General features: G+C 51.4%; 1 protein-coding gene across 1 annotated transcript; it reads right to left on the minus strand.

The window, feature by feature from the left end:
- Positions 1-1,876: 1,876 nt before the first annotated feature.
- Positions 1,877-23,816, minus strand: Rufy4 (RUN and FYVE domain containing 4). Its single transcript, XM_059278115.1, has 12 exons — positions 23,163-23,816; positions 21,041-21,167; positions 20,827-20,933; positions 19,784-19,909; positions 19,401-19,507; positions 18,999-19,142; positions 17,336-17,405; positions 15,176-15,811; positions 14,315-14,421; positions 8,224-8,370; positions 3,048-3,158; positions 1,877-2,125 (listed from the first exon to the last, which is right to left on the minus strand). The coding sequence occupies exons 1-12, from the start codon at positions 23,814-23,816 to the stop codon at positions 2,023-2,025; spliced, it is 2,439 nt and encodes an 812-aa protein (XP_059134098.1). The 3' UTR covers positions 1,877-2,022.
- Between the last annotated feature and the right edge of the window lie 3,347 nt (positions 23,817-27,163).

A 27,163-nucleotide genomic window follows, 5' to 3' on the forward strand; every position in this document is an offset into this window, starting at 1 on the left:
TAGCGTCCAACTAAGTGAGTGCCAATGCTGAGTCACCAGGACTGAGCCCCTCCTTCCGGGTACTCACAGTGTGGAAGCCATCAAGTCACCATAACAATTGAAAGGGAAGGACAGACAGCCCCATATCTATACCTCTTCTGCCCACCAAACCCAGATGCCCTGGAGAGCAGTTGGGATTCTCACATGTAGCTGGTGGGATAGGACAATACAAACTTCTTGGGAATATACAGGACACCTCCCCCCTCCCCCTCCCCCTCCCCCTCCCCCTCCCCGTAGGGTCTGCGTTCATAGTTTCTGCATTTACAGATTCAACTGACTGCAGGTTGAACATATATTTGAAAAATTATGTCTATACTGGAGATGTTCAGACTTTTTCTTGTCATCGTTTCCTACACATCACAGTAGAACACTGTTTACATTAGCATTTATACCATCTTAGGCACTTTCGGTAAGTAATCTGGAATTGGTTTAAAGTATGTGTGATGCTGTGCATTGGAGATTTCATATTCATATATATATATATATATATATATATATATATATATATATATATATATATATATATATATATATATATGGGACTTGAGTGTCTGGGAGATTGCTACCTGCAGAGATTTTGATACCTGCAAGGGATTCTGTTTTTTTTTTATTTGTTTGTTTTGTTTTGTTTTTCAAGACAGGCTGGCCTCGAACTCACAGAGATTCACCTGGCTCTGCCTCCTGAGCCCTGGAATTAAAGGCGTGCGCCACCACCCTGCAAGGAATTCTTAAAGCCAATTCCCTGAAGATACCGAGAGAGACGACTGTTAGTTTATCAGCTTTTTGAAAGTTAAACTTACTACGACCTGAGCGCCTCCAGGTGCATTTCACCTCTACATGCCTCAGGTGCCAGGTATCTCATCCCTGGGTATTCTGCTAGGAGAAATAAAGGTGTGGATCTACCAATGACTGTGCACGAAGCTCACAGGAGCCTCCAGGTAATAACTGCCCACTGGAAACCACTCAAATCTGAAGCAACAGGTAGATGTGTCAATAAATTCTGACAGTGGGATAATAGAAAAGAACCACCAAGGCTGGCGGTATGGTTCAGAGAGTAAAGACACTTCCTGCTAAACCTGATGATGTAAGTTTAATTTTTGGGACCCACGTGACAGGAGGGAAAAGACATCTCCAACAAGCTGTCCTCTGGCCTCCACATGAATCATGAATGCTGCATGCATTACACACACACACACACACACACACACACACACACACACACACACACACACTTTGTAGGAAAGAACTAGAGGTACATGCAACACTTGACACAAATCTCAAACCAATTATGCCGAGTGGAGGCAGCCATGAAACATGAACTGTGCAATTTCATTTCTGCAAATTTCTAGAAAGGGCATGGGCTTCCTGGTGATGTGAGGCAGGGTCGGTGGTTGCCTCGGCACGGAGAAGGCAGGCGTTGAGGGAGGGTGAGGCAGTTTTGGAGCTGATGCCTGTGTATGGAGATGGCCTCACAGATGTATATTAAAGTAAAAACTCATCAAATTTATGCAGTGTTTATTATACGTCAATAGCACCCCAGTAAATCTGTGAGAAATGAAACAAACCAATGATCCCTGAAGTAGACTGGAAAGGAAGACTGAAGAGCCCTGTGTATTTGGGTTCACTTCCTGCCGGTGGTGGGGGAGAGGAGCGCAGCTAGGAAACAGCTGGGCCCTGGGCTGTTCTTATTCATGGTCACGAACTCATCGTGCCTCAAGGGACTTTACAGAGAGTTCATAGCCTGCCTTCCTCACATCGGACACAAAGCTTCTAGAGCTGAGGCATGTTCCACTCAGCCCCTTCCACAGGGGCTAGGCTTCTTTTCAGCCTGCCAGCTGTTCCCTTTACCCCTCACAATCAGTGCTGGTGCCTCAGCTCTCCAGCTTCCAGAAGAAAAGAGTGGTCAGACTTCAGGGAGGGAGGGAGGGAGCTGCGGGGGGCAGGGAGGTGGGGGGAGATCTTAGGCTCCTCTTGCGATCTTGGTCAGGTGACCTGGATTTCCTCCCGCTGGGCACAGGCCGGGCAGCGCTGTTCTCTCTTCTTATAGTCTACGGAGCAGGCATGGCAAACAAAGCTTCCGCAGAGCCTGGGGAGCAGAGACAGGGAAGCCTGGGCTGGCTTCTAGGGGAGCACCTGCCGGTCCTCCTGGTCTGCCAGGGCAGCCTTTGGCTAGCTCAGGATGCTTCCCTTTTCCCACAGGCTGTGTTGATATCTGACTCCAGAGCATCTATCTCCTGATGGTTGGTCTCCTCCTCCTGCTCATCCTTCCCATGAAGTCAGTGGAGGGGGTGGGCGTTCTTCTTGCACAGAGATGCAGGGACCCTCTCCCTAGACAGAAGCCCAGCAAGGCATTCTGGGAGGTTACTGGCCTCATCTTCTAGGACCTTCCCTCCTTTGTGGCCCTGCCCACTGTTCCCTTTCAGGAGTCTGCTTAGCAGCAGTAGCCAGATGGGGTGACCCATGTGGACAGGCTCAAGTGACTCTTTATAAACACCCATTTCCCATTGCCCCAGCACGACGGTGAACGTCTGTAATGTCATTGTGCAGGAGTGATTGAGTCAGGAAGATCATAAGTTTGAGTTCCTCCTGGGTCACATAATGAGTTACAGGCCAGCCTGGGGTACATCATGAGACCCTGTCTCAAAATAACCAACTAAACCACGGCTGATGAGATGGCTCGGTGGGTAAAGGCACTTGCTACTGAACGGGATGACCTGAGTTGGATCTCTGGAACCCACATGGTAGGAGAGGACCAACTTCTTCGAGCTGTTCTCTGACTTCCACACATGTGCTGCTGAGGCACATGTGTGCATGCAAACACACACACACACACACACACACACACACACACACACACACACTGAAATAAATGTTAAAAAAGAAAGTTCTTAACACCCAAACAAATCAAACAAAACCAGGCATCCAGGCATGTCCCTTCCCTTGGTCCTTCCTTCCCTGGGCAGACCAGGGTCTGCGGATGGTCCCAGGCCCTGGGCCTTCCCCATTACCTGCAAGGATACCGCCGGGACAGACGCCTGAAGACCTTGTTGCAGCCCACGCAGTGTCCGGGGGCCGCAGCCGACAGCTGCTGGAGCCTCTGCCACTGGTGGTCCTTCTCGCTGATGGACGGATGGGGCGGAGGGGGAGACAGAGAGAAGGGAAGAGGGAGAAGGGGAGGTGGTGGTGGAGGAGATGGCCTCTCCCATTGGCCTGAAGCTTGCCAAGTAGAGTCCAGTAGATCTGGCTGTCTTTGCTTCCTGAGCACGGAGGTTGATTATATGGGTTTAGGGGACTGAATTCTAGTCCTTACGTTTGCATGGTAAGCACTTCACTGACTGACCTAGCTCCCGAGCCCTCTTCAGTGGTGTGTGCACGTGTGTGTGTGTGTGTGTGTGTGTGTGTGTGTGTGTGTGTTATTGTTTGTATGCACACATGCAGACAAAACACTCATATACATGAATAAATATTAAAAAATTAAATAGGGGCTTGTGTGATGGCTCAGCCGGTAAAAAGTACTTGCTGCGTAAGTCCAGCAGCCTCGGTCTGATTGCTGGAGTCCTCATAAAAGTAGAAAGGAGAGGATGGACTACACAAAGTTGTCCTCTGACACATGTGCCCCGCTACCATGCATGTACACGCAAACACACAGTAATAAATACAAAGTGTTTAAGCAGAAATCAAACTGTGCAGAAGGGTTTATATAAAAAGCCCGGTCATCCTCCTACTCCTTCCTTTTCCAGTGGTAAACCGTTTCTCCTTGGTATTCACCAAGGTAAACACTCCTCCGCAACGGTTTCTCCTTGGTGGTCCTTCCGTATTTGAGTAACAGGCTCAGAGACTTCCTTTGATAGAAAATGTTCTCTATGGAGTTCCTTCGCTGGATCGTGGAGGACTCATCTTATTTGTTACCGTCCCCACCAACTTCTCTTTCCTCCCAGTGCGGTCAGGTTCCTAGTTTGGGTTCCTCTGTCAGTTACTCCTGTCAATGCACAGGATATAATCCTATATTCTCCTTCTGTCAACCACGAGCAATACCTTGTGACTTCCATTCCGCCAGCCTCCCTTCCCTTCAGCCACCCCCCCCCACTTGTCATCTGCTAAAGCAACCAGCTGTGGAAGCCACCAGCCATGAGTTCACTTTCATATAAATCAAAGAGAAAAACTTCACTTGTACCAGTTCAGTATCTTAAGTTTGCAACTTCCTCACGTGCTTAGTAACCATCCTATCGCAAAGCACAAATGTGGGACAGGCTCATCTTTACAGAACATGCTAGTTCAGTCTTTTCTATTATTTAATATTACATTCACATTCCATTTTGTGCATGTGAGTGAGCGTGTGTGTGTGTGTGTGTGTGTGTGTGTGTTTTCATCTGTGGTGGATAGGTACACATGTCTATGTATGTGCACATGCATGTGTGTGAAGGCCAGAAGTCGCCCTCCACCCTTTTTTGAAACAAGGTTTCTCACTGAACCTGGAGTTCACTGACAGGGCTACAATGGCTGGCTAATGAGCTCTGGGGATTTCCTGCGTATGCCTTCCCCAGAGCTGAGGGTACAGGTGCACACCGCCATGCCTAGATTTAACACTGGGTGCTAGGGACTCTCAACTTGGGTCCTCATGCTTTTGTGGCAAGCACTTTTCCGACCGGCCATCTCCCCAGGTTCCACATTCTGTTTCATCATTCCAATGTTTTTTGAGACAGGGTTTCTCTGTGTAGCCCTGGTTATCCTAGAACTCACTCTGTAGACCAGGCTGGCCTTGGTGCCTAGCACCAATACTGGATTCAATCCCCAGCAGCACAAACACCAGACAAAATGAATAAGACAAATGAGTAGTATTTATGTTATTAGATAATATATATGTGTCCTAAATAATTTGTGTTTTTAAAATCATATTGATTTATTTATTGTGCTGTGTGTGTGTGTGTGTGTGTGTGTGTGTGTGTGTGTGTTTGTGTGTGTGTGTGTGTACACATAGATACTACCATGTACACAAAGAGATCAGAGGACTCTCTGGACTTGGTTCTCTCCTCCCACCATGTAGGTCCCAGGATTTGAACTTGGCAGCCAGTACCTTTTCCTGCCGAGCCATCTTGCCAGCCCTATTATTCCTCTCTTGAAAGGCTGGGAGGCAGGATCTCTGACCGGATCTGCCTTTCAACCAGTGGCAATCCTCCTGCTTCAGTCTCCCGAATACTAGAGCTATAGGTGTGAGCCACACTCCTGGCCTTTCTGGAAGTTCCTAATTGTCTTCCTTTTAATTTTATTTTTAGTTTTATTATTATTTTATGTGTATGGGTGTTCTATGTCTGTGCACACATGTATGCAGGGCCCAAGGAGGGCAGAAGAAGGTGGCTAATCTTCTGGGACAGGAGTTACAGACTGCCTTTTGGGTGCTGGGAGTCAAACCTGGGTCTTCTAGATGAGCAGCCAGTGCTCTTAACCACTGAGCAATCTCTCCAGCCCTCCGAGTGTCTTTCTGGACTCACTGCATGACCTGCCTTTAACTTACTATTTTCCCTCTCATTATTATTATTATTATTATTATTATTATTATTATTATTATTATCACTACTACCACTGCCATCACTATTGTTCTTGACAGGTTGTTTCTATGTAGCCCAGGCTGGCCTTAAGCGTGTGATTTTCCTCCCTCAATTTTCCCTGTACTGGTAATTCAGGCATGCACCACTGTGCCAGACTTCCCCCGAATCCTTCACCACAGCAGGTATTCTGATTCTTCCACTCGTGTGCCACCTTGGCGATTCCCTTTTCTTTCTCCTAGGTGGAACTGTGGTCCCTGAATTACATCTTCTCCTTTCTTTCTTTCTTTTCTTTTTTCTTTTTCTTTTTTTTTTTTTTTTTTTTTTTTTTTTTTTTTTTTTTTTTTTTTTTTTTTTTGGTTTTTCGAGACAGGGTTTCTCTGTGTAGTTTTCTTTGCGCCTTTCCTGGGACTCACTCTGTAGTCCAGGCTGGCCTCGAACTCACAGAGATTCGCGTGCCTCTGCCTCTCAAGTGCTGGGACTAAAGGCGTGCGCCACCACCGCCCGGCTTACATCTTCTCCTTTCTTGGCTTACTTCTTTTTTTTTTTCTGGAGTACATCCTCAACAAGCTTCTTAAGAAAGGCTGTGTGGGAGTTGAATTTTCTGAGACCTGTCTGATTAATGGCCTGTGGCCATCACCTTAGTCATTCAACTTACGGTTTATCTGGACACGGAATTCTACTTCAAGAGTGGGCTTTTCTGAGAACTTGAGAATGATTACATCATAGACGCTGACACAGGGTGAGTCCCCCTATCCTTCTGTGCTTTGTGAGTTCCTCCAGATAACTTGAAAATAATATTGCTCTTTGCTTTTCTGAAACTTCACAATGGCGTATCTAGGTACGAATGGCAGTTTTCCCCTTTCGTTTACTGTGCTGAGCATTCAGTGAGCTCTAAAGACGGCAGTCCAGCAGAGCCTGAAAATGCACATTTTTTAACCTTTGGAATAACTTATTTGATAACCTGCTTAATTTTAGTTTCTTCTTTTTGGAAACCTCTGCCAGTTGGAGAGGGTATTAGGACTCCTAGTGTGTGTGTGTGTGTACAGGTGGGTGTACATACGTTCATGTGCATGCATGTGAAGGCCAGAGGTTGACACTGGGCGTCTTCCTCAATGACTCTCCACTTTCTTTTTTGAGACAGCGTCTCTCACTGAACCCAGAGCTCAGCCATTTGGCTGGATCAGCTGGCCGGGAAGCCCCAGGGATCCTCTCGTGTTCATCCCCCTAACACTGTTTATAGGCATGCTACTCCCGGCTTTTAGCGTCAATGCTAGGGATCTTAACTCTGGTCCTCATGATTACATGGCAAGCATTTACCCCCTGAACCGTCTTCCCACCCTCCCCCTTCCCACTGATTTCTATGCCTCCATTTCTCTTGTTACTTACACCCGCTTTTATCCTGTTTTCTGGGAGCCTGCTTTTAATCAATTAATTAGTTAATTAATATTAATTATGTTAGTTAGTTTGTTCGTTTTGTTTTTTGAGACAGGGTTTCTTTGTGTAACAGCCCTGGCTGTCCTGGAACTCTGTAGACCAGGCTGGCCTCGAACTCACAGAGATCTGCCTGCCTCCGCCTCCCGAGTGCTGGGGTCAATGGTGTGCGTCACCACCGCCCGGCTTATCTTTATTTTCTGATCCTTTTGGTGAATTAAACAAACCAACAATCATAATGTTTTGTTTTGTCTCACTATAGCCCAGGCTGCTCTAGAACACACAAACCTGCTGCCTCCACCTCCCCAGCGCTAGCACGACAGGGCTGAGTGTGTGCACACACGTGTGGTCAGAGGACAGCTTTCAGGAGTTGGTTCTCTCCTTCCACCACGGGCTCTGGGGCTCTACTTCAGGTCATTAGGCTTGAGCGGCAAGTGCCTTTATCTGCCCCCCCTTAAATTATTTGCTAGCTTCCTCCAAGCTGACCCTGTTCTCTTTTCATTGTTAATGTGTAAGTTTTACGCACAAGAATTTAGTTCTGGATGAGTCCAGCAACCTGCTCATTTGCATGGAACCTGAAACCAGTGGCATTGGGTCTCCTGAGCTCCATGAAAGGAGTGCACATATGTGTGAGCGTCCATGTCCGTGCACACGTGTGTCTGGTATCTCCCTACCCGACCGAAGGGCGAGTGTGCTTTACATGTCTCCCCCATCTCAGTGGGCTTGGAGGCTTGAAATAAAGCCTGGTGAGCTCAGCTCTGGCATCTAGAACAGCTGCCTCAGGCTCGACCCACAGGCCCATAGGCCTAAGGAAGTCCAGTAGGCAGGTAGGTGCAGGCATGTGGCCATGTCGTGGTATTCTACATTTCTCTCTCCTTTGAGTCCCTTTTAAACTCGTGAGCTAGAAGGGATGGGATCTCTTCCAACCATGACGGAAGACAGAGGGCAGCTCTTGAGGTGAGAGCATCATTATTGTCAGAGAACTCTGTGGTTTATACGCTGTCTGCCTTTAGTGGCTAAGCCAGAACTGACCCTCAGTTTCCTCCTCTGTAGCATGCGACATGTAATTAGTGATAGTTTGAGGTCACTAACAGAAGGAAACAGGTCCGCATATGAAAGGTCTAGAACCTGAGAGTTGCTAGTGGTGTGGTCTTCCACAGTCCTTACCACTCCTCCTTTCTACCCCAGCTCCCAGCCCCATTCTTACTGAATCAGTTCCAACACCCTCCTTTTCATGGCCCGGACCAGGTCCCTCTGCCCTTCCAGCTCCTTCTCATACATGGCGTCCCTCCTCTCAGCTTCCTGCTGCGTCTGCTCCAGCATCACTTGCAAATGGGCTCTTTCTGCCTGACACCTGGGAACAGGAGACTCAGTTTTAGGAGAAAGGCTCAGAACCTGTGATGGGAGTCCCTGGAGAAAAGCCAGTCTACAGATAGGTACAGTGTCTACATACACAAACGTACAGAGGCACCTAACACACATACATTATACTCCACATGTACTACATATTGCACACACTACCAACACCCACCACCATTCTGCAGTGCACACACACACACACACACACACACACACACCCCAATAAACGTGCATACCACATACCAAACTGAGCACCTATGACAGATTCAGCGACTGTAGACAAACAGTAACAGGGCCTAACCCTGAGTGTTCCTGTAGAGGGCGCTACTGATCATTTCCTTCCCACCTTCCTGCCTTTGGGGTGATTATCTTGCTTTAAAGTATTTTTAGAAGGTATGGTCATATTGTCTTTTCAATTTAAAAAACCAATAGGAAAAATATGGCTCTCCTACATTTCTGTCTCCGCGTTGGGTTTGGAACGGCCACAGCGCTATTCTTGCCTTTTCTTGTTGTTGTTAGTGGTTTTCTAGAAGGTTCCAAGAAGCTTACTGAATTGGAAATAAAACAGCCCAAGCTTCTCACTCCATGACCTAGCTGGGAGAGTGTGTACCAGCCAGCGGTGGGTGGATGCTAGTGAGTTCAGGAATCAAACCCAGGGCCTTGTGCTTGCCACCAGGCACTCTGCCAATTGAGCTATACCCCCAGTCCTTGAACTATTGACTTTTAAAGTATGGCCGGTTTAGCAGGCCCCAAGACCGAAAGCTGGGTGCACTTTCAAATCTCACCAAGAACCGAACTTCCAAAAGGCCCATGAACGCAGCAGGTCTTGTCTGGACTCTTCCTAGTTGCTGACTTCCACCAAGCTCCTGTAGAGGGCGCCACTCAACATTTTCCTCATCTAGTTCTCCTGCTTTATGTGACCACCATGGGGTATGTGTGTTGGGTGGGTGGGAGGGAAAACTACCCAGGCCCCTGCTGTGTGCTGGTGGTTATTTCAGGTGCCAGTAAGAGGGCCGCAGCCATGGCTCCTGTGGGACTTCCGGTAATTAAGCCAAGTTCTGTGACAGAGCCCACCAGAGGCCGAGATGGAGACTAGAGAAGGGGCTGGGGGAGTCAGCTGAGACTATATAGCATTGAAGTCAGCCTTGCCAGTCGGCGAGGCGGAAGTGGTCTGTCTGCCTGGGTGACTGAAAGGAGGCTACCGGGCAGGGAGCCCCAGGAAGCGGGCAAGAGATGCAGGGAGGTCAGCCGGGCCCCAGAGGAAGCCACTGAATATTTCAATGACGGGAGTGGATGTGGGAGGAACAAAGGGGTCTTGAGTCCCTAGTATATGCCAGGCATTGAGCTGAGGAGCCACAGCCTTGCTTCATTCAATTTTCACAACGTCATCAGATGGGCAGTCTATGCCTCATTTTACAAGACAGAAAAGTAGAGTCTCAAGACAGGGTATCATTCTTGCCTCGGGTCACACAGTGTGGTAAGAGGACCAGAAGTCTGGGCATGGGCCTGTCCAGCTCTGAATTCTTTAGTCTTCTCCACACTTTCACCTGAGACCCTGGTCACCAGTGCTGAGTGGGCAATAGGCATGGCAGAGCAAATGGCTTCCTGTCAAGTCTCTCTGTCTTTTAGGATGGACTTCCTGGGTTTTGATTACTGTAGGACACCTGTCCCCTACCCACGCATGATCACATAGGTACAGCAAATACAAGTAGAGAGAACGTGCCCATAGAACTTGGAGGGCTGGTGGCGAACCCCTGTCACTGGCTGGATGCCCTGGTCCCTTTGCCCGCTGGTGGGCTCAATGCTTGGCATTCTAGGCTTGGAGTTGCGACTCCATCTGCCGCCTGACATGACTCACTGCTGTCTCTCAGGCCACCTCTCCAGCACCTGACTTCTTGCCCAACAACCCTCACTTGGAAGTCTGACCAATGTCCCAGGCTTTACAGGTTCCAAGCTCTGCTCTGAGCTTTCCACACAAGCCCATCTATCCCAACCTTCCCCACCTCCGAGAATAGTTGTTCTCAGCTCTTTCTCTGAGATCCCCAGCCAGTCTCTCAGGAAGCCCTGCTTCAAAATTTACCCACAAATCAGCAGCTGCACCCCCTCTGTCACTGGCCCAGGCTAAATACTTCTGCTCTCCTCCTGCTGTGCTGGCTAGTTTTTAAAGTCAGCTCGACCCAAGCTAGGCTCATATGGGAAGAAGAAATCTTAATTGAGAAAATGCCTCCATAAGACTGGCCTTCAGGCACGTTTGTAGGGGCATTTTCTTGATTGATAATAGATGTGGGAGGGCCCAGATCACTGTGGGTGGGGCCGCCCCTGAATAGGTGGTCCTGGATGGTATAAGAAAGTAGGCTGAACAAACCCAGAGTGAGTAAGCAGATAAGTGAGAGGCCTCCATGGCCTCTGCATCAGCTCCTGTCTCCAGTTCCTCTCTGACTTCCCTTAGTAACGCACTGTTCTGTGGAACTGTAAGCTGAAAAAAAAATCCCTTTCCTCCCCAAGTTGCTTTTGGTCATGGTGTTTTGTCACAGCAATAGAAACCCCAACTAAGACACCTGTTTACCAAGGAGCCCTCCTCTGGAAAGAAGGCCTCCTGGGAGCTTCCGGTGTTTGCATAAAGAGGAAAGGCAGAACACACTGAAGAGGAGCAAGATGGAAGGCCCTGAGGTGGGGCTGGGTATAGCAGGATCCAGGAACATGATGGAGGCCATTTTGGCCCCAGTGGGATGAGGAAAGGACCCTCTAGTCTTGTTCCATAGGGTCAGCCTGGACTAGCCAAATCTATGAACTGAAAGTAAGTTGGAGAATGACTGCTAACAGGCACAGGCATTCTTTTCTTTGGTGTGTGTGTGTGAGTGTGTTTTTTTTTTTTTCCTGAGACAGGGTTTCTCTGTGTAGTTTTGGTGCCTGTCCTGGAACTTGCTTTGTAGACCAGGCTGGCCTTGAACTCACAGAGATCCGCCTGCCTCTGCCTCCCCAGTGCTGGGATTAAAGGCGTGCGCCACCGCCGCCCGGCTTGGGGCACAGGTGTTCTACAGGGAGTAACGCCAGTGCTGGCGAATTGCCGGTGCTGATGGTGGCACAACTCTGCCACGACACTAAGAAACTTCTGAATTGCTTAAGAATTTATAAAGCATTTTTTACATATTAAAAAAAAAAAGAAACAATCAGACCATATCCTTCCTCTGCTTGGACTCTATAATGGCTCCCCCTTACTTCGATTTAAAGCCAAAGTTATTTTGATGACTTCCCAGGCTCTCTCTAAGCTGGCCCCGTTGTCCACCAGACCTCTCCCCCGACCCCCAACCTGACTGGGGCCAGAATGGCTCCCATGATTCTCCTTAACCTGCTGTGCAATTTCCTACCTCAGGACCTTTGTTTCTGCTCTGCCCCCTGCCTGGAACCTCTTTCTAGCTGGTGTCCCAAAGGCTGGCTCCTTCCTTCCTTCATGTCTGCGTGCAGACATCAGCGCTTCTGAGAGGCCTTCAGCGGCTGTGCCACCCTCTTGAAAACATCACGGTGGTCACTTCTCATTCTCCTTCCCTATTTTTTCTCCTTAGAACTGTACTTCAGGGGCCGGGGAGATAGCCTTGCAGGTAAAGACACTTGCTGCCAAGACTGACATCCTGAGTTCAGTCCCTGGGACCCACACGGTGAAGGAGAGAACTGACTCAGTTGTTTTCTGACCCCCCACATGTATGCCATGGCACATGGCACATGCACACCCACAATCACAATCATGTGCACTCATCCCTCACATCTATGCATTAAAATAAACAAATAAGAGTAACAAACCCACCCCAACCCCACTGCTCTGTATTTCACTTGCAGATTCCTACTTACTGTGAGTAACACGAAGGCAGGGATTTTGTGTTTTGCCTACAAGAATATTTTGGGTTTAGAATGGGTGCCCAAAGTGTTTAGGAATGACCAAGTGACAGGTGGCAGGGTGACAGGGTCTGTGAGGGAGTGCCCTCGGATGCAGGAAGAAGTTTGATGCTGGGACATCTCTCTGGAGCCTCTTAGCTGCTCCCACCATCTTTTCTTGAAGTCACAGAGGCTCTTGCATGGCCAAGACCCCCCACTTTCACTTAGGATCTGAATCACAGGAGTATTTGCTGGTCCTAGCAGCTCGGGTAGTGAATGGAGTCCAAGGGGCTTTGGGTTGGAGTCTGGGCTCCCACGTCTGCCCCAGCTGTTCAACAGACAGACAGAAAACTTCCCGGTGATTCAGTATGAGTCATAGACACTCAGCCTCTGGTAAGGGTGGGCTGTTCCCTGACCTTGCTTGGAGAAGGTGTCATGGTGTCCTCTAGAGACAGAGGCAGCGTGCAGACCCCGGGCCTATGAAGACCAAAGGGAGACTCAGGAAGATTTTTGCATGGAGTAGGCTTTTGAAACAGGAAGGGTTATGACAGATAATGCCTTTGGGGCCTTGAGATCAAGGCAAAGAAGGGAACATGGAGCTACCTGGTAGAGAGAGACAGGGAGAGTGGAATATAGTCAGCTCTCTGTGTCTGTGTCTCTGGTTTGAACAAAAAATGTTGCCGCGGGGCGGGGGAGCAAACAAATAAAAAAACCTAAACTATGTGTCTTGAGCGTGTCCCAGGGTTATTTTTTTTCTTCATCTCATGGTTCCTTATACAATGTAGTGGTATGACTATTTTCACAGCATTCAGATCAAGTTAGGGAGGACAGCCCAGGGGAGGGTGTCTGGTGCTATGCAGACCCTACACTATGTTTATGCAAAGCACTTGAATAGCCATGGGTTTTAGTTTCACCTGCGGTCCTGGAACCAAACTCCTGCTGATATAGAGGACTGTGTTAAAAAAAACAAAACACACAAAAAACAGTGCCAGGCGGTGGTGGCGCACGCCTTTAATCCCAGCATTTGGGAGGCAGAAGCAGTGGATCTCTCTGAGTTCGAGGCCAGCCTGGTCTATAAAGCAAGTTCCAGGACAGGCTCCAAAGCTACACAGAGAAACCCTGTCTCAAAAAACAAAAACAAAAACAAAACAAAAAACTAGACTGAGGAGGTGGCTGGGTTGGTAGAGTGCTTGCCTAGCAGGCACTAAACCTTAAGTTTCATCCTTAGTACCACATAAACTGGGCACAGAGGTCCATGTCAGGAGGATCAGAAGCTCAAAGCCATCCTCAGCTACACAACAAGTTTCAGGGCAACTTGAGCTGTAGTGCAAAACAAAATTGGCTGCAGGAGCCAGGCACGGGGGCACAGGACTGCCACCTGAGCACCGAGAGACTGAGACAAAGCATTGCAGAGTGGAGGTCAGTCTGAGCTGCTGGAACTGACTACATAACTACACAGAACGGCAAGAAAGCCCACGGCTGTGGAGTCAACCACGGCAGGGCTTGGCGCTCAGGTTCTGTCAGCTAACAAGCTGACACTGGGTAAATTATGTAAGTTCTGGGTGAATAACAGCCATTGTCGGGGTTACGGGGAGGCTGAAAAGGGGTGAAAGGTTGCATAACAGGGAATAACAACAACAAAAAAAGAGGAACAAGGCCAGGCATAGCCGTTTATGCCTGTAATCCCAGCACCCAGGAGGCTGAGGCAGGAGAATTGCCCTAAGTTCCAGGACAGCCTGGGCTACAGAGTGGAATCCTGGCTTTAAATGCTGTGTGTAGGAGATGGCTTTGGAGGCATGGTGGCGTCAGAGCAGATTAAAAAGGCGGAGCTGCACCCCGAAGAGGCAGGAGGTCAAGTGCAGGAGGATCCCAGGGTCAGGGAGCAGGGCTGTCTCCTGAGGTTTTCAGGGAGGCGGGGAGCAGAGGCACTGTGAGTGTCACAGGATCAGGATTGATGCCCACGATGGCACTGGCCTCAGTATCCTGGAGTTGTGCCCAGCACAGGGCCCGATACACTGAGATACCCAGGAGTCCTGGAGTCCCAGCCCTGCGGGTGTTGCCAAGGTTACCTGATGAGCTGCTCCTGGAGCGCCTGCATCTCTTCTTCCTGTGCCCGCAGCAGCTGCTCCTGGCGCTGGGCCTGTTCCTTTGCCAGCCGGAGCCCATATGTGGGGTCCTAGGGAAAAGATGGGCAAGGAAGAGTTGGAAGACAACAACCCAGACTGGGGCTCAGCCGATGAACTTCCCTGTGAGGCTTTAGCCATGCTTGGGTGAGTCTGGGGTTACCACTTCTTTTCCAAAAATTGCCAAGTTCTTGGACCTGGAAGACCCTGGCTAGGAAGGAGGCTGGGGGACATCTTGGGAGCTATCTTTGGGGAGAAGTTCTGGGAAAAGCAAGTCAAAATGTGACTAGTCCTGGGGCGGGGGGTGGGGGTGGTTAGTATAGCAAAAGAGCTTAGACACTGGGAGATCTCTGCCCTGGTAAGGGAGCCTGAACTTTGTGACCCAAAAGACTTGCTGAGATGTGGTCCCTAACTCAAATGTTGGCATGGCTAGGCAGGAAGTACTGATAACTGAAGTAGGCCTCATACAAAGCAATCATGGGAAGGGACACCCTATGAGCTGAAGAATGTGTGACTTTCAAAGAGTCTCCCCAGATAGTGACTCTGAGAAGGCAAGGCAAAATTGATTTGCAGAGCTCTGTGTGATGGCACATACCTATATTCCCAGCATTTGGGGGTCAGAGGCAAGAGGATCAGGAATTCAAGGACAGCCTAGCTATATAGCAAATTCGAGGCCAGCTTGAGTTACAGAAGATCTGTTCACAAACAAACAACCCCTTATACTGATCTGTGGTCTGGAATGGCCTCAGCCTATCACTGTAGCCCCTTTAGCTGCAAGCCAGTAGAGAGGAAGCAATAGACAGGTACCTTGGCCACCTCCTGCACGGGCGTTTCCGCTTGATCCTCCAGCCTGCTGACACTGGTCACTCTTGTCCACTCTTGTGGCTTCTCTGTGGGGGAGCCTTTCTTTACTCCCGGGCTTTGCAGGGCCCAGGGCTGCCCTAGAACACTAGGCTGATCCCACCCCTGCCTGTTCCCTAACGCTGTGTCATTTACCCTTCCTTGAAGGCTGGGGGTCAGCAGCCCTTGGTCATGGTCCCCATCTGCTGCCTTTTCCTGGGTCCCCTCTGTTGTTCTCTGACCTTCTGTCACTGACAGGCTTCCTTTGCCTTCATCTTCCTCTCCTGTCACCTCCCTTTGAGCCTCCTTAGCCCCCTCCCTCTGTTGCTGGCTGCTGGCTGCTGAATTCTCCAGGGATCTCCTATTCTTTGGGCCTCCCTCCTTCTGGTCTAGCTCAAATCCCTCCCCTTCTGTTCCCCAAATGCTCTGGGGACAGCTGAGGCTCCGGGGATCCCCTTTCTTCTTTTCTAAAAAGGTGGGAAGATGGCCATGCTGCAAGGGGGTAGGGAGGCCAGGTAGGCGGTCTTCTCTGGGTGCATCTTGCAGAGAGCTGGTTCCACGGGCGTCTGGTCCCTGTAGCTGCTCCCCTCTGGAGCAGCTCACCTGTAGAGAAGTCTCATCTCAGCATCTGGTCATTGATCTGGGAGATAGCCCTGGGCCAACATGGTTTGCTTCTTATTGGACTCCTAGGCCTCCTATTGGGAAAGTCACCAGAGCCGAGATAATCTCAGGCATCACCCCCACAAGACCCACAAATCTGAGCTAAGAACAGCAGGTGTCTCAGCTCCTCCCCTTCCTGCCTCCAGTCAGTGACATCTCCCTGGGCCTGGGTTGATGTTGTGCCCCCCACCCCCACCCCCCCGAATTCCTCCTCCACCTTCTCCTTTCACCTTTTCTCCTGTGCTTGATTTTGTGTCTCTACATTCTCATCTCTAAAAGGGGAACAAGAATTCCTGGTTTATAAAATGGCGACAGAATCTTAAACAGACAAGTGACTACTCTCAAGAAGTCTTCCCTGGTGAGGATGTAGCTCAGTGGTAGACCACTTATCTAGTACGCGTGACCCTGGATTCGATCCTCAGCATAGCAGGGGCAGGGGAGCCTTCTCTCTGCTTCTATTTTTTCCCTTGGCCATATCTGTACCCTCCAGTCATCCTTGATATCAGGGGAGTTGGCTCCAGGACCTCAAGATGGTGCTCAAATGCCTGGATACTCGAGACTCTTCTTTAACATGGTGCGGGACTTGTCAATAACCAATGCACATTCTCCAATATGCTGAAGTCCTTTTTAGATGACTTTAATACCCCACACAGTGTCAATACTGTAAGTAGTCATTATATTGCCTTGTTTGGGGAACACTGAGGGTGAAAGAATCCACAATGTTCAGAACCAATGCAATCACTTTTTCTAAATATTTTGTATGTGCGGTTGGTTGAATCTACAGATGCAGAACCCACAGATGTGGGAGGCTGACTGCACACTTAGCATGGATTGCAATGTGTTCCTGATCTGTCTCCATGAACAAATCTCGAACTCTTTCAAGGTCTGAGACTGAGTCCTTCACAGGGCCACATCTGGTATCTGGAAGCTTGTGGAATGGTGACAACCTCAAGCTGCCACAAGAGACTAGAGCAGGAGCCAGGAGCCTTGTGCTGAGCTCCATGGAGATTGTCTCAAGCCATCCTCACGACTCCCCTAGGACAGGAACTCACCTGAGGACCTTTAGCTGAGGTTAGAAAGGGGCAGCACCGGGCTGTGACTTGGGAAACCAGGCTCTTGAGTTACTCCCCTAACTGACATAGGCCAATTTGAACATCCAGCCCAGAGGTTTCAGTAGAAGTAGACTTGCTGGTCTGTTTGCTGCAAGCCTCCAGCCACCCCATTGCCCTCTCCTGAGAGTCCCAATGGCTCCTACAGGTGGCACCAGAGCTCCCTTGTTCTCCTTATTCCACCTCCTCAAGAACAAGACCGCTCGCTCTCCCTGCCCTCCTATCCCTTGCTTCACACACAGCTTCCACCTCTGTTCTGGTTAGCGTTCTGCACACCCACAGGAGGCCCTGCTCAACTTGGGAGTGCCAGGAGATCGATGATCAAGAAGCAAGTCAGGGTGAAGGTAGGCAGACACACCTCCTTTGGGTAACCTTTGGGTTTTCTGGGTCTTCTTTCCTGGGTCTGTCTGGGATTGGAGCAGCGGGACCTGAAACCAAGAGGCAGAACATCTGGGGTCTTTAGTTGGCTTGGTCCTCTAGTGGAGGCTGCCTGGCTTCAGAGCCACTCATTCAGACTACTACCCTTCCCATTTCCACCTTCCCCCTGAGTGGTTCCCTTTCCCCATCTAGCCAGCCATCCCATGTTCCATCTATACATCCACTGCATCTTACCATTCTTTCCCCATCTAGCCAGCCATCCCATGTTCCATCTATACATCCACTGCATCCTAGCATCCTATCACCTGTCCACCCTTCTCACTTTCCACCCTGGCCAATTAGCCTTTAGCAGCATGGCCTAGCCTGAGATGATACTGAGGAAAGAGAAGGCTAAGAGTGGGGACAAGGATCAAGAAGGGGAGAGAAGCAGGCTTCAAAGGGGGGGCAACCACCATTTGTACCCAGATATGGCCCCTACGTACCACAATAACCAACGTGTCGTGATAACCCTAAGGGTGTATGTAGTAGTGCTACACATACCTTGGTCGTAACCAACAGCTCTCTAATTGGAATGAAGACATACCCAACAAGAGGGTAAATCATGCCTGGCACTGGAAACCTCGCCTACTACTCAAGGGTAGTGAAGTCATAGATCTTGGAGAAGAAGCTACAACCACTACTTCACTAAACCCGCAGAACCCCTGGCTACATTCTAAATATTTGTCCTCATACCCACAGACCAGGGTAGTCCTCAACCCTCATCAAAGAAACGTCTCTTTGCAACAGATCATTACAGAAAACAACAACCCATCGAAATGAAGGGTTGTGGAGCCTAGTCCCAACCGACACACATACAATACAGCTACATGTAAGGGATCATCGCAGAAGTGGGGGTTGAAAGGTGAGCCAGAGAGTCAGGGAGTTGACTGCGAGGCTGTGTCTTCTAGGAATGTCAGAATCTACACCTAGAAAGTCTCACCAACATGACTGCCCAAACATGAGCCGAACAAGGACAATAGCCATAGACATGCTAACACAAATGAGGAAAAGTTCACGAGGACTCAACCCTGCAAAAAGAACTCCTAAGGAATGCTGAGAGCAGGAGAAACAAGTCTTCCTCAGGGAAGAGCCCACTGATTGGCTATCCAATACACCAAATGGTTAGCCCTGAAAACATACACACAAATAACATTATACAGACTGAGTGGTTGAGTGTGTGTGTGTGTGTGTGTGTGTGTGTGTGTGTGTATCTCACAACAATTAATGAAAAAGGAGCTCATGAATTTGAAGGAGAGCAAGGAAGAGTATATGGGAAGCTTTGGAGGGAGAAAAAGGATGGGGGGAACAATATACTTAGAATCTCAAAAAACACTTCTGTTTTTTTTTTTGTTTTGTTTTGTTTTGTTTTGTTTTTTGTTTTTTCAAGACAGGGTTTCTCTGTATAGCTTTGCGCCTTTCCTGGAACTCACTCTGTAGCCTTAACTCACTCTGTAGCCTAGGTTGGCCTCGAACTCACCAAGATCCACCTGCCTCTGCCTCCCGAGTGCTGGGATTAAAGGTGTGCGCCACCACCACCCGGCTTCAAAAAACACTTTTAAAGGGAAGAAAGAACGGCTTGGGTCGGAGGCTGAGAGCCCACTCACTCTGAGAACATGGGCCAGGCTTCATCCAGGTCTGGCCGCTGCAGGTCCAGGTTGAAGGCAACTCCATTGAGGGCATAGAGAGAGTCCAAAATGTCTTCCTGGAGCTCAGGGCACAACAGAGGGCTCCGGGGGCCATACCATTCCCTGGGCGAAGAAGGACAAGCACATTTGGAGGTGGCCACTCGACCTCTGAGAATCGGCACACCACAGGGGACCTTCCCGGGCAGGTGTGGCTGAGCTCAGCCTTGGAGGGCAGAGGCCCAAGCCGAACTGAGGACCCTTAAGTCCTTCCTCTTTTCTGACGCTCGTTCCCTTATCCCTAATGGTCAGTCATCCATTTAGGAGTGAAGGAGGGGAGTGGGCTCAAGTGTCCTACATGGGATGATGGCTTGGCAGTCTTACCGAGTGAGATCTGGGCTCAGGAGGCACAGCTGCACGGACTCGGCCAGCTGTCCGTGGGCGAGGCAGAGTCGGATAAAGGCGCGGCCCTTTCCTAGAGAGGTCTTCAGCTGCAGGGTGTGGGGAGGACCAAAGAGAGGGCCAAATCAGGATGGGGAGCTGGGCCAAGGTTGGAGGAGGACTGTGTGGCTGGAGGTGAGGCCAGGTCCAATGAGAGGTGAGGAGTGGGTGAGAATTCTTCTGTTAGTGGAGCAGGTGTGAGTGAGCGACAGGGGACCCAGGGAAGGGCTGTACGCCCGCCTCGAGCCATTCTTTGTCCGGGGCTGGTACCAGAGCGGTAGTGTGCTTCCAAAGTCCATCCCTTCCCCATCTCCTGCTCCTGTTACCTTGTCCTGCGAGCATACGAATCTGGTCTGCTCCGTGTGTCCCCGCTGCCGTCGCAGGGCAGTGAAGAGGAAATCCCAGTAATCTTTCCGAGTCCCCAGGAAGCTCCTCTGCTCCTTCTGGTCAAACTAGGATCGAGATGATGAAAAGGAATGTGTGCCAGTGGTTCCTTCTGGAACCTACCTAGCATCCTGGCATGCTGGGAAGGCAACTGAGAAGAAGAAAGGACTCCTGTCTACAGACAGGCCCCTTTTAGGGAGAGATCTGGCTCTGCCCTTAGGATGGAGACAAGATATTTGCTCTCTCTGAGTATGTGTTTACACTCATTCATTCACAAACACTGAGTACTTTACTATGTGCGGACCCCATTCTAAGGCCTGTGGACAATGAACAAGCCGACCTCATACAGCTCACATCTTGGTAGGGAAGTCGGAGGATGAATAAGTTAAGTTCTTAAAGCATACAGTGTGTTAGATAGTGATGGTGGCTGTGGAGGGGGAAAAAAGAAAGAGAATAGGAAGTGTGTGTGTGTGTGTGTGTGTGTGTGTGTGTGTGTGTGTGAGAGAGAGAGAGAGAGAGAGAGAGAGAGAGAGAGAGAGAGAGAGAGGGAGGTGTTGAAATTTTAGCTTGAGGAAGCCTTCAGACCTGAGGGTCATGTGAACGGACGTCATACAAGTATCTAGGGAATAGCATTCCAGACAGAGAGAATGTAAAGATAAAGACCCCTAGACAGGTGCAATCCTGATGTGCTATGGGGGTTGAGACAGGGTCGAAAGAGTGCAGTTCACTGTCAAAAGATGACGTCAGAGGAGGAGGAAGGATAATTACGTTTATGTGTGTGTGTGGGGCAGTAATCAAGGCTCTCAGGAAGTAGAAATGAAGAGAGAACGAAGGCCAGTCCTAGCTTCTAGGAGGCAGTTTATGTCATGAAAGACTTGCTCACTGAGCAAGGGGACAGTGCCAGGTATATATCTGGGAAAGCTCTCCTGAATATTCAAAGCCAAAGACTAGGGGAGGGGAAGAGAAGGAAGGTGGACATTCCCACCTGCAGCAGCAACTCCAGACAGCCACAGAGTCTATGTAGCTCAGCGCTGGTGTCTGTCACGGGCCCCTGCCCGTCCCCATATCCTTGGAGGATGGCAGAGACAGCATCTGCAAGGAGGAATGGTAGACAGCAGGCATCAGAGAGCCCAGCCTGCAAGGGCGATGCTCTCCAGACCGCAGCTCACCCCCAGAAAAGTCTCACAGGACGTACTCACCTTTCAGATTCCTGGTGATCTTGAGGATGGCCCCCTCCTCTGCCATGGAGGCTTGGAAGTGATGTGATTCCCTGTGATCCTCTGGGTTCAGCTGCCCACTTTCCTTCTGTAGAGATGGGATGAGAGTCTGGAGTTGAGAAAGAATGAGAACACACCGGGTTCACACAGTGAGTTAAATGGTGGGATGAAAAACAACTCTTCTTTCCTTCCTTTTTTTCCTTTAAAATTTGTTTTAATAGTTTACTGAGTACACTGCAAGGGATTAGAGTTACTTCTTGAAGGCTGATGTATAAAGATGTGAATGTGGCTCCCACTTATTGGGTCATCCCTGGTGCCGGTCACACTGATCATTGCTGACATCTTTTATCTCATTCAGTTCCCTTGGTAGCCTCCCGAGTGTACTGTCACAGAAGATGACTAGGCATAGAGAGGACAAATCTCAGCCCCGTACCACAAAGCTACAAGCTGAACTCAGATCTGTTTACTTGGTATGAGCAGAATGCCTGTGCCCTGTGGACACCCGGCTGGGGGAGCTGTTACCTCCTCTCCCCCTGGATAGCCCCTGAGCTTCAGCAGAGTGTCATCGCCTTGAGACCTACATTAATCCTTTCCAGGGCCCCAGCTGAGTGGAAAATGTGTGTTCCCTGGGGAGAGCAGGCAGAAGTAGGGGTACAGAGTTGGGACTGAACTCAATGGTGAGTGTGAGGAGTAGGGTGCTTGGGTTTACCCCCACCATTCTGTCTCCAACTGGTCCTGGCACCCAGCGAGGGATGCTGTTGCCCTTGAAGGATTGATGAGCTTAGGCTGAGATCCTGGCATCCAAGTCAGGCCAAGGACAAAAGCCCAGGTGTCCAGCCTTCTAGGCTGCAGGAATGGAGTTTGTGTGTGTGTGTGGGGGGGGGGAGGGGGGCGGGTAGCAGCCCTGTGGCAGTGGATCATGGGGAAGGAAAGGAGAAAAGACAAGAAAGGAAAGAATAGCAGTATATGGGGCCCAGGCCTGGGAGTCAGAGGACGCAGGACCACCCTGGACTGGTTACTCACTCACCGTGTGTCTTCCAACACTTCACTCAGGCCCCGGTTTCCTCATCTGTAGACCAAGGACTAGACATAAGTTCTCTACAGACCTTCAGGACTCTCTATCCCATTCCCAAACCCAGGGGCTCCCCCTGCTCACCTGGGAAAGCCTACCTGGTTGGGGTGTGGGCAGCAGGGTTCTGCAGCCCGAGTGTGTCCCTTGTGACTGTGGGTTCCGCACAGCCCTTCCTGCCTGGGGAGTGACTCAGGCCCAGCCTGGAGAGGGCTGGACCAACCCTGGCCAGGGAGAAGTAGTAGAGAAAGAGCAAGGGCACTGAGGCAGAATGGGTGGCTCCCTTAAGCTGATCTGGCCTAGGGCCAGTTGGTGGTCAAACACAAACCCCATAGAGGCCTCTTTCCCCGGGCACCTGCTCCTGTCTTTCTGTCTAGTTGCCAGAAGATGGCGGAAAGAGGCTGACCCAGGCGCTAGCGGGCTCGTTTCTCTCCGGTTGGTTCCTATCACTGGCCTGCAGGTGTCACAGGTGGAGAGAGGACAAACGACTACCAAGTATCTTCCCCCCCTCCTCTACCCCAGCCAGCTGCTCGATCCTCGTCAGTGCTGGGGTGCCTTCCTCCCAGCGCTGGTACCCACTTCCCGGGGACGGAAGTCAAGCTCCAGGTGGGCTGCTCTTGTAGGGTGGCCTCCCTTCGTTGACCTCGCTCAGCTTCCTGATGCTGGCTGGGGTCATAGTTTTTCTAGGGTAGACTGGTCTGGGTGGGTGCTGGTCCTGGTAACTGGGAACCGAGGGTTGGAGATTCCTAGAACTACTTTGACAAGGTAGAGGAACCACCTGTAAGCAGGGCACAGGGCGATCCCCAAGCCTGCTGTTCTCTGCTCCACGTCCCGCCCTTTTCCCCCGGTGCAGAACTCGATCCCAGCGACACCCGTCCTCCCTGTCGCCATCTCTGTCCCCCACAGATCCCTTCTCTGGTGTCAGTGTCTCAGTCGCTCGCTGGCCCCTCTTTCTCGCGCTCCTAAGCTCAGCCCGTCCCAGGGACCCCGCTGCCGCCCCTCCCGCGTTCCCGCGCCTTCGGGTCCCCTCCCCACCGTCTCTGCCTCCTGCATCCGTGTCGCCGCCCCTCGCAGGGCCCCCGCACTCCCACTGCCTGGCAGAGCCGCGGTGGAGGCGGAGGCGGACTCCGACGGGGCGGGCCGGGGGCGTCGCCCTCCTTCCCCCACGTCGCAGACGCCCTGGGCCCGAGAGGTCGCTGGGGCTGGGGGCGGGCCAGCCAGCTCGCGGGTAGTCCGCGTCCCCGCCCCGGGCCCGCCGGGCGCCGGGCCGGATGGGCTGCACCGTGAGCCTGGTGTGCTGCGAGGCGCTCGAACCCGCGCCCCCCTGCGGCCCGCAGCCCCCCGGGACTCCGCCGGGTCCTGAGCGGCCCGAGCGCTGTGAGCCCGGGGGTGCGGCGCGAGCCCAGAGGAGGAGGCGGCCGCTGCTTCAGGTAGGGTGCTGCGGGCTGGGTGCGGGCTGGGTGCGGGCAGAACCCAGTCCACCTGGGACAGTAAGGAGTCTGGGAAGGTGTGGGTTGGGACGTGGGAGGGCCCTGCAGCCAGTTCCGTGGAGGTCACATCTGGGCTTCTGGTGTCCTTGAGCAGAGGGTGCCTTAGAAGGGCAAATACCTGCGAGACGTTGTGGGCAGGTCTGTGAGCCAGCACTACCGAGCTTGAGGCGGGAGGATAATAATCCAAGGCCAGCAGCATAGTGAGATCGTTTCTCAAACACCCTAAATCCGACCCAAACCTAAAACGAAAAGCAAAAAACAAACAAGAAAAAAGAGTTGAAAGAGAAAGTGGCAGAGAGAGAGAGGGAGAGAGGGAAGCAGCAGGCAATTAGATCGGGTGAGACTCTGGAACCACCAGAGGGTGCTGGGGCAAAGAGGGAATGGTTAATATCCCCTTCGCCTGGGGTGGGGAGGCAGAGTGTTGGCTGTCTGGATCTGTTCTACCAGGAGGAAGGAGCTGTCAGAGCCAGCGCCGGGGCCCATTGGCAGAGTGTGAGGGGGTTGGTGGGACAGAGGCAGCGGCAGGGAAGACGGGGGTGGAGGGGGTGGGGGTGGGGCATTTAGCTCTGCACCCCCTTCCTCCTCCCATCTCTTCTTTTCTGGCTGTCTTGGAACCTGGGTGTGGGAAACTGACCAGAGGCAGCTGGATGTGGGTGAGCAGGCTGCCTGGACCCCCCCCCCCCCAGGCTTTGCATGGGCTCTGCATTTTCCTGGAGAAAGTGTTTTGTATTACTAGGAACTGGCCAACTCTCCTCTCCTCCAGCTCGTGCAGGACCACAGCCTCCCTCTCCATGGGGGCAGGGGGAACAGCCTCATGGGACTGTGTGCTGAACTATGTTCTGAGTGATACTGGTGTCCTACAGTTCTTTCTCCACGGAGGCCAGCAGTCCTCCTAATGCGTCCTGCAACCACATCCCAGCCCCTCCTTATGGACCGCAGGGAGGACAGTGTGGCTATGTGTACTTATATACATGTTTGCAAGAGCATGTCAAGTGCCTAAGAGGCCCCTCTGCACTGCTGGACTGGCTGTCCCTTTAGGACACAGATGAGAGCCTTATTTGTGGTTAAATGCCACAGCCACAGGTACAGGGTTGGGAATTTGTAAATGAAATGCTCTATCCTCCAAGACGGTAGGCAGTGACCGGGCATGACGAGGGACAGGTTTGGGGATGGAATTGTCATCTGTATCCCAAAGTGGCTGGTGCCCTGACTGGATTCTCATGGAGCCTGGGGAGGAGGAAGGGCTTGGGGAGCCTGGGAGTATGAATTGGGCACCCCCACATCACTGGTGATGGCAGAGAACTGGGGTGACATGATAGAGCTTTTAGACTGCAGCCCCCCCCCCCTCCCCCGAATCATTAGGGTGGCTTTCCCCCACCCACCCACCCTTGGTCCGGAGCTTCCCACTCTTCTGTCTTTTGCAAGATGTCCAGGGGAGATGAGGAGAGAGTGGCCCTTCCTATTTCAAATCCTGGGTTTTCCCTTAAGGGGTGAGTCTGAGCTGCTTCCTGGGGTCTGGGGCCTGGAGTAGAGAGCCCTGGGAGGCATCTCAGACTCCAGGGCTCCCAGTTTGTTGCTCTTACCTCCTGCTTGGCTGAGACCATTCACTTCCTTGTTTTGCCTGCTGCTTTTCAGACAGATCCCCAACCCTTCTCCTCTCTTTCTGCCTGTGGGCTCAGGACTTATACTCCCTCCTAACTCTCTTTGCAGCCAGCTTTGATATGGTGGGGGGATGCCCACTGGGTATGTGAGGCTGCGCAGGGATGGATAATTGGGGGCTGAGATCTGGGAGAAGAACCAGGGGCGCTGGAGGTTGGTGACTCAGGAAGAGAAGGGGGGAGGGATTTGTGTGTGCCCTGTGTGACAGCGTCAGGGACAGGGATGTCTGTATTCGGGAACAAGTGTCTGTCTGCATTTGGATGAGCTGGTTTTCCAGTGGCCTCTTGGGAGAGCTGGCTGTGACTCATCCCCTCCCTTATCTGCATGGATAAGGCTCCATCTCAGCCAAGTGCCCAGGCCCTGCTTCAAGCAGGGGCTGCTGGGGCGGCAGCTCTTCTTGTTTAGCCAGGACCCCATTCACAGGTAACTCTCAGGAGACTATGCTGCCCGGGAAAGAGCAGTCTGTGCCTATCACGGGGGCCCTTGCTAGAGGAGGTGTGAGACTCATGCTCTTGTTCTGGATAAACATTGCTTGCGCTCTCACCCTCCCGAGAACCCGGCTCAGAAGCTACTAGGCATCTGGGCTGGCAGCCAGGGCTCTCCTACTGCCACAGACACGTGCCAGCCGCCATTCCTGCCTGGCCCATCCCACAGGCTAACTTTGTGCCCTGAGGCGGGCTGGATGTCTCTGACGACCCTCTCAGCCTTGCTCTTCTGATGCCCCCTTTGCCCACTGTGGTATCCCTGTCCCCTTTCTCTGCAGTTGCCTTTCTCACTCTGCGGAGGCAGCCCCCCTTCTTCCTAGCCCCACCCACTCTGTCTCTCCAGCCAATCTGAGACCTGCCCCTCCTCCCCGTTTGGAGGGTGCTGCCCGCTCCAGCTTTGCCCTGTCTTGAGCTTGGATCCTATACCCCTCAGCTGACTTTTTTTTTTAATTATTAATTTTAAAAAACATTTTTATTTATTTATTTGTGTGTGTGTGTGTGTGTGTGTGTGTGTGTGTTATTGTGCACATGCCATGGTCCATGTCCTGTGAGAGTCACATCTCTTCTACCATGTTGGTCCCCAGGATCAAACTGAGGGCGTCAAGCTTGGCAGCAGGTGCCTGTACCAGCTGAACCATCTCATGACCCTCAGCTGGTTTCTTTGGCCCTCAGAGTTTGTGCATGCCGAGCCCTCCTGAGGCTCCCTCCTGTGGGGGCCTGAAGAGGAAGGAGGGTAGGGATTGTTGGCATCCCTCCTGAAGGTTCCCGCCAAGCTTCTCTGACCTGGGCGCCAAAGGGCCTGGCGGGCATCTCTAGGTGCCAACCTCGCCTCCTCACTCTGTGCCGTATCCAAGACAAGTGGGTGCTTGTCTGATGGTGGCGGGAGCAGCAGAAAGAGACATCAGGCCGATTCTTCCCTCCTAAAGCCGTCCTTTGGGGTTACTCCTCTGGCCTCTGCTTCTCCCAGCCGGGAGTCCCTGAAAGTTTAGCAGACCTGCAGCCACCCCTGTTGGAAGTTCCTACAGGATGGACAGTTCTGTGTCGAATCCAGCTCTTAGTCCTGGGGTTGGGTTACTTCCTTTTCTTCTAGTTTGCTAGAGTTCCAGAGCTCCAGAGCCGAACAAGACCTTAGGTCACGGTTCTGAACCCGAGGTGGCCACAGCTCCCGGTGTTAAGGTGACGAAAGCTATGGATGCTGTTGTTAGGGAGGAAGGAGCGTGTGCATGCCCACACAGCTGCTGCACACACGGACACTCTCCTGCATCTCTCCATATTTACCCTGGCTCCGCGCCATCTACTTTGTGTTTCACAAATAAGCACCCCAAGGCTCAGAGAAGGGGAGCGACTTGCCCAGTGTCACACTTCATGTAAATAAGTGTCAAAGCTACCACTTTACCTCAGG

The sequence above is a fragment of the Peromyscus eremicus genome, chromosome 13 (genome assembly GCF_949786415.1).
Source record: "Peromyscus eremicus chromosome 13, PerEre_H2_v1, whole genome shotgun sequence".
Lineage (NCBI taxonomy): Eukaryota > Metazoa > Chordata > Mammalia > Rodentia > Cricetidae > Peromyscus > Peromyscus eremicus.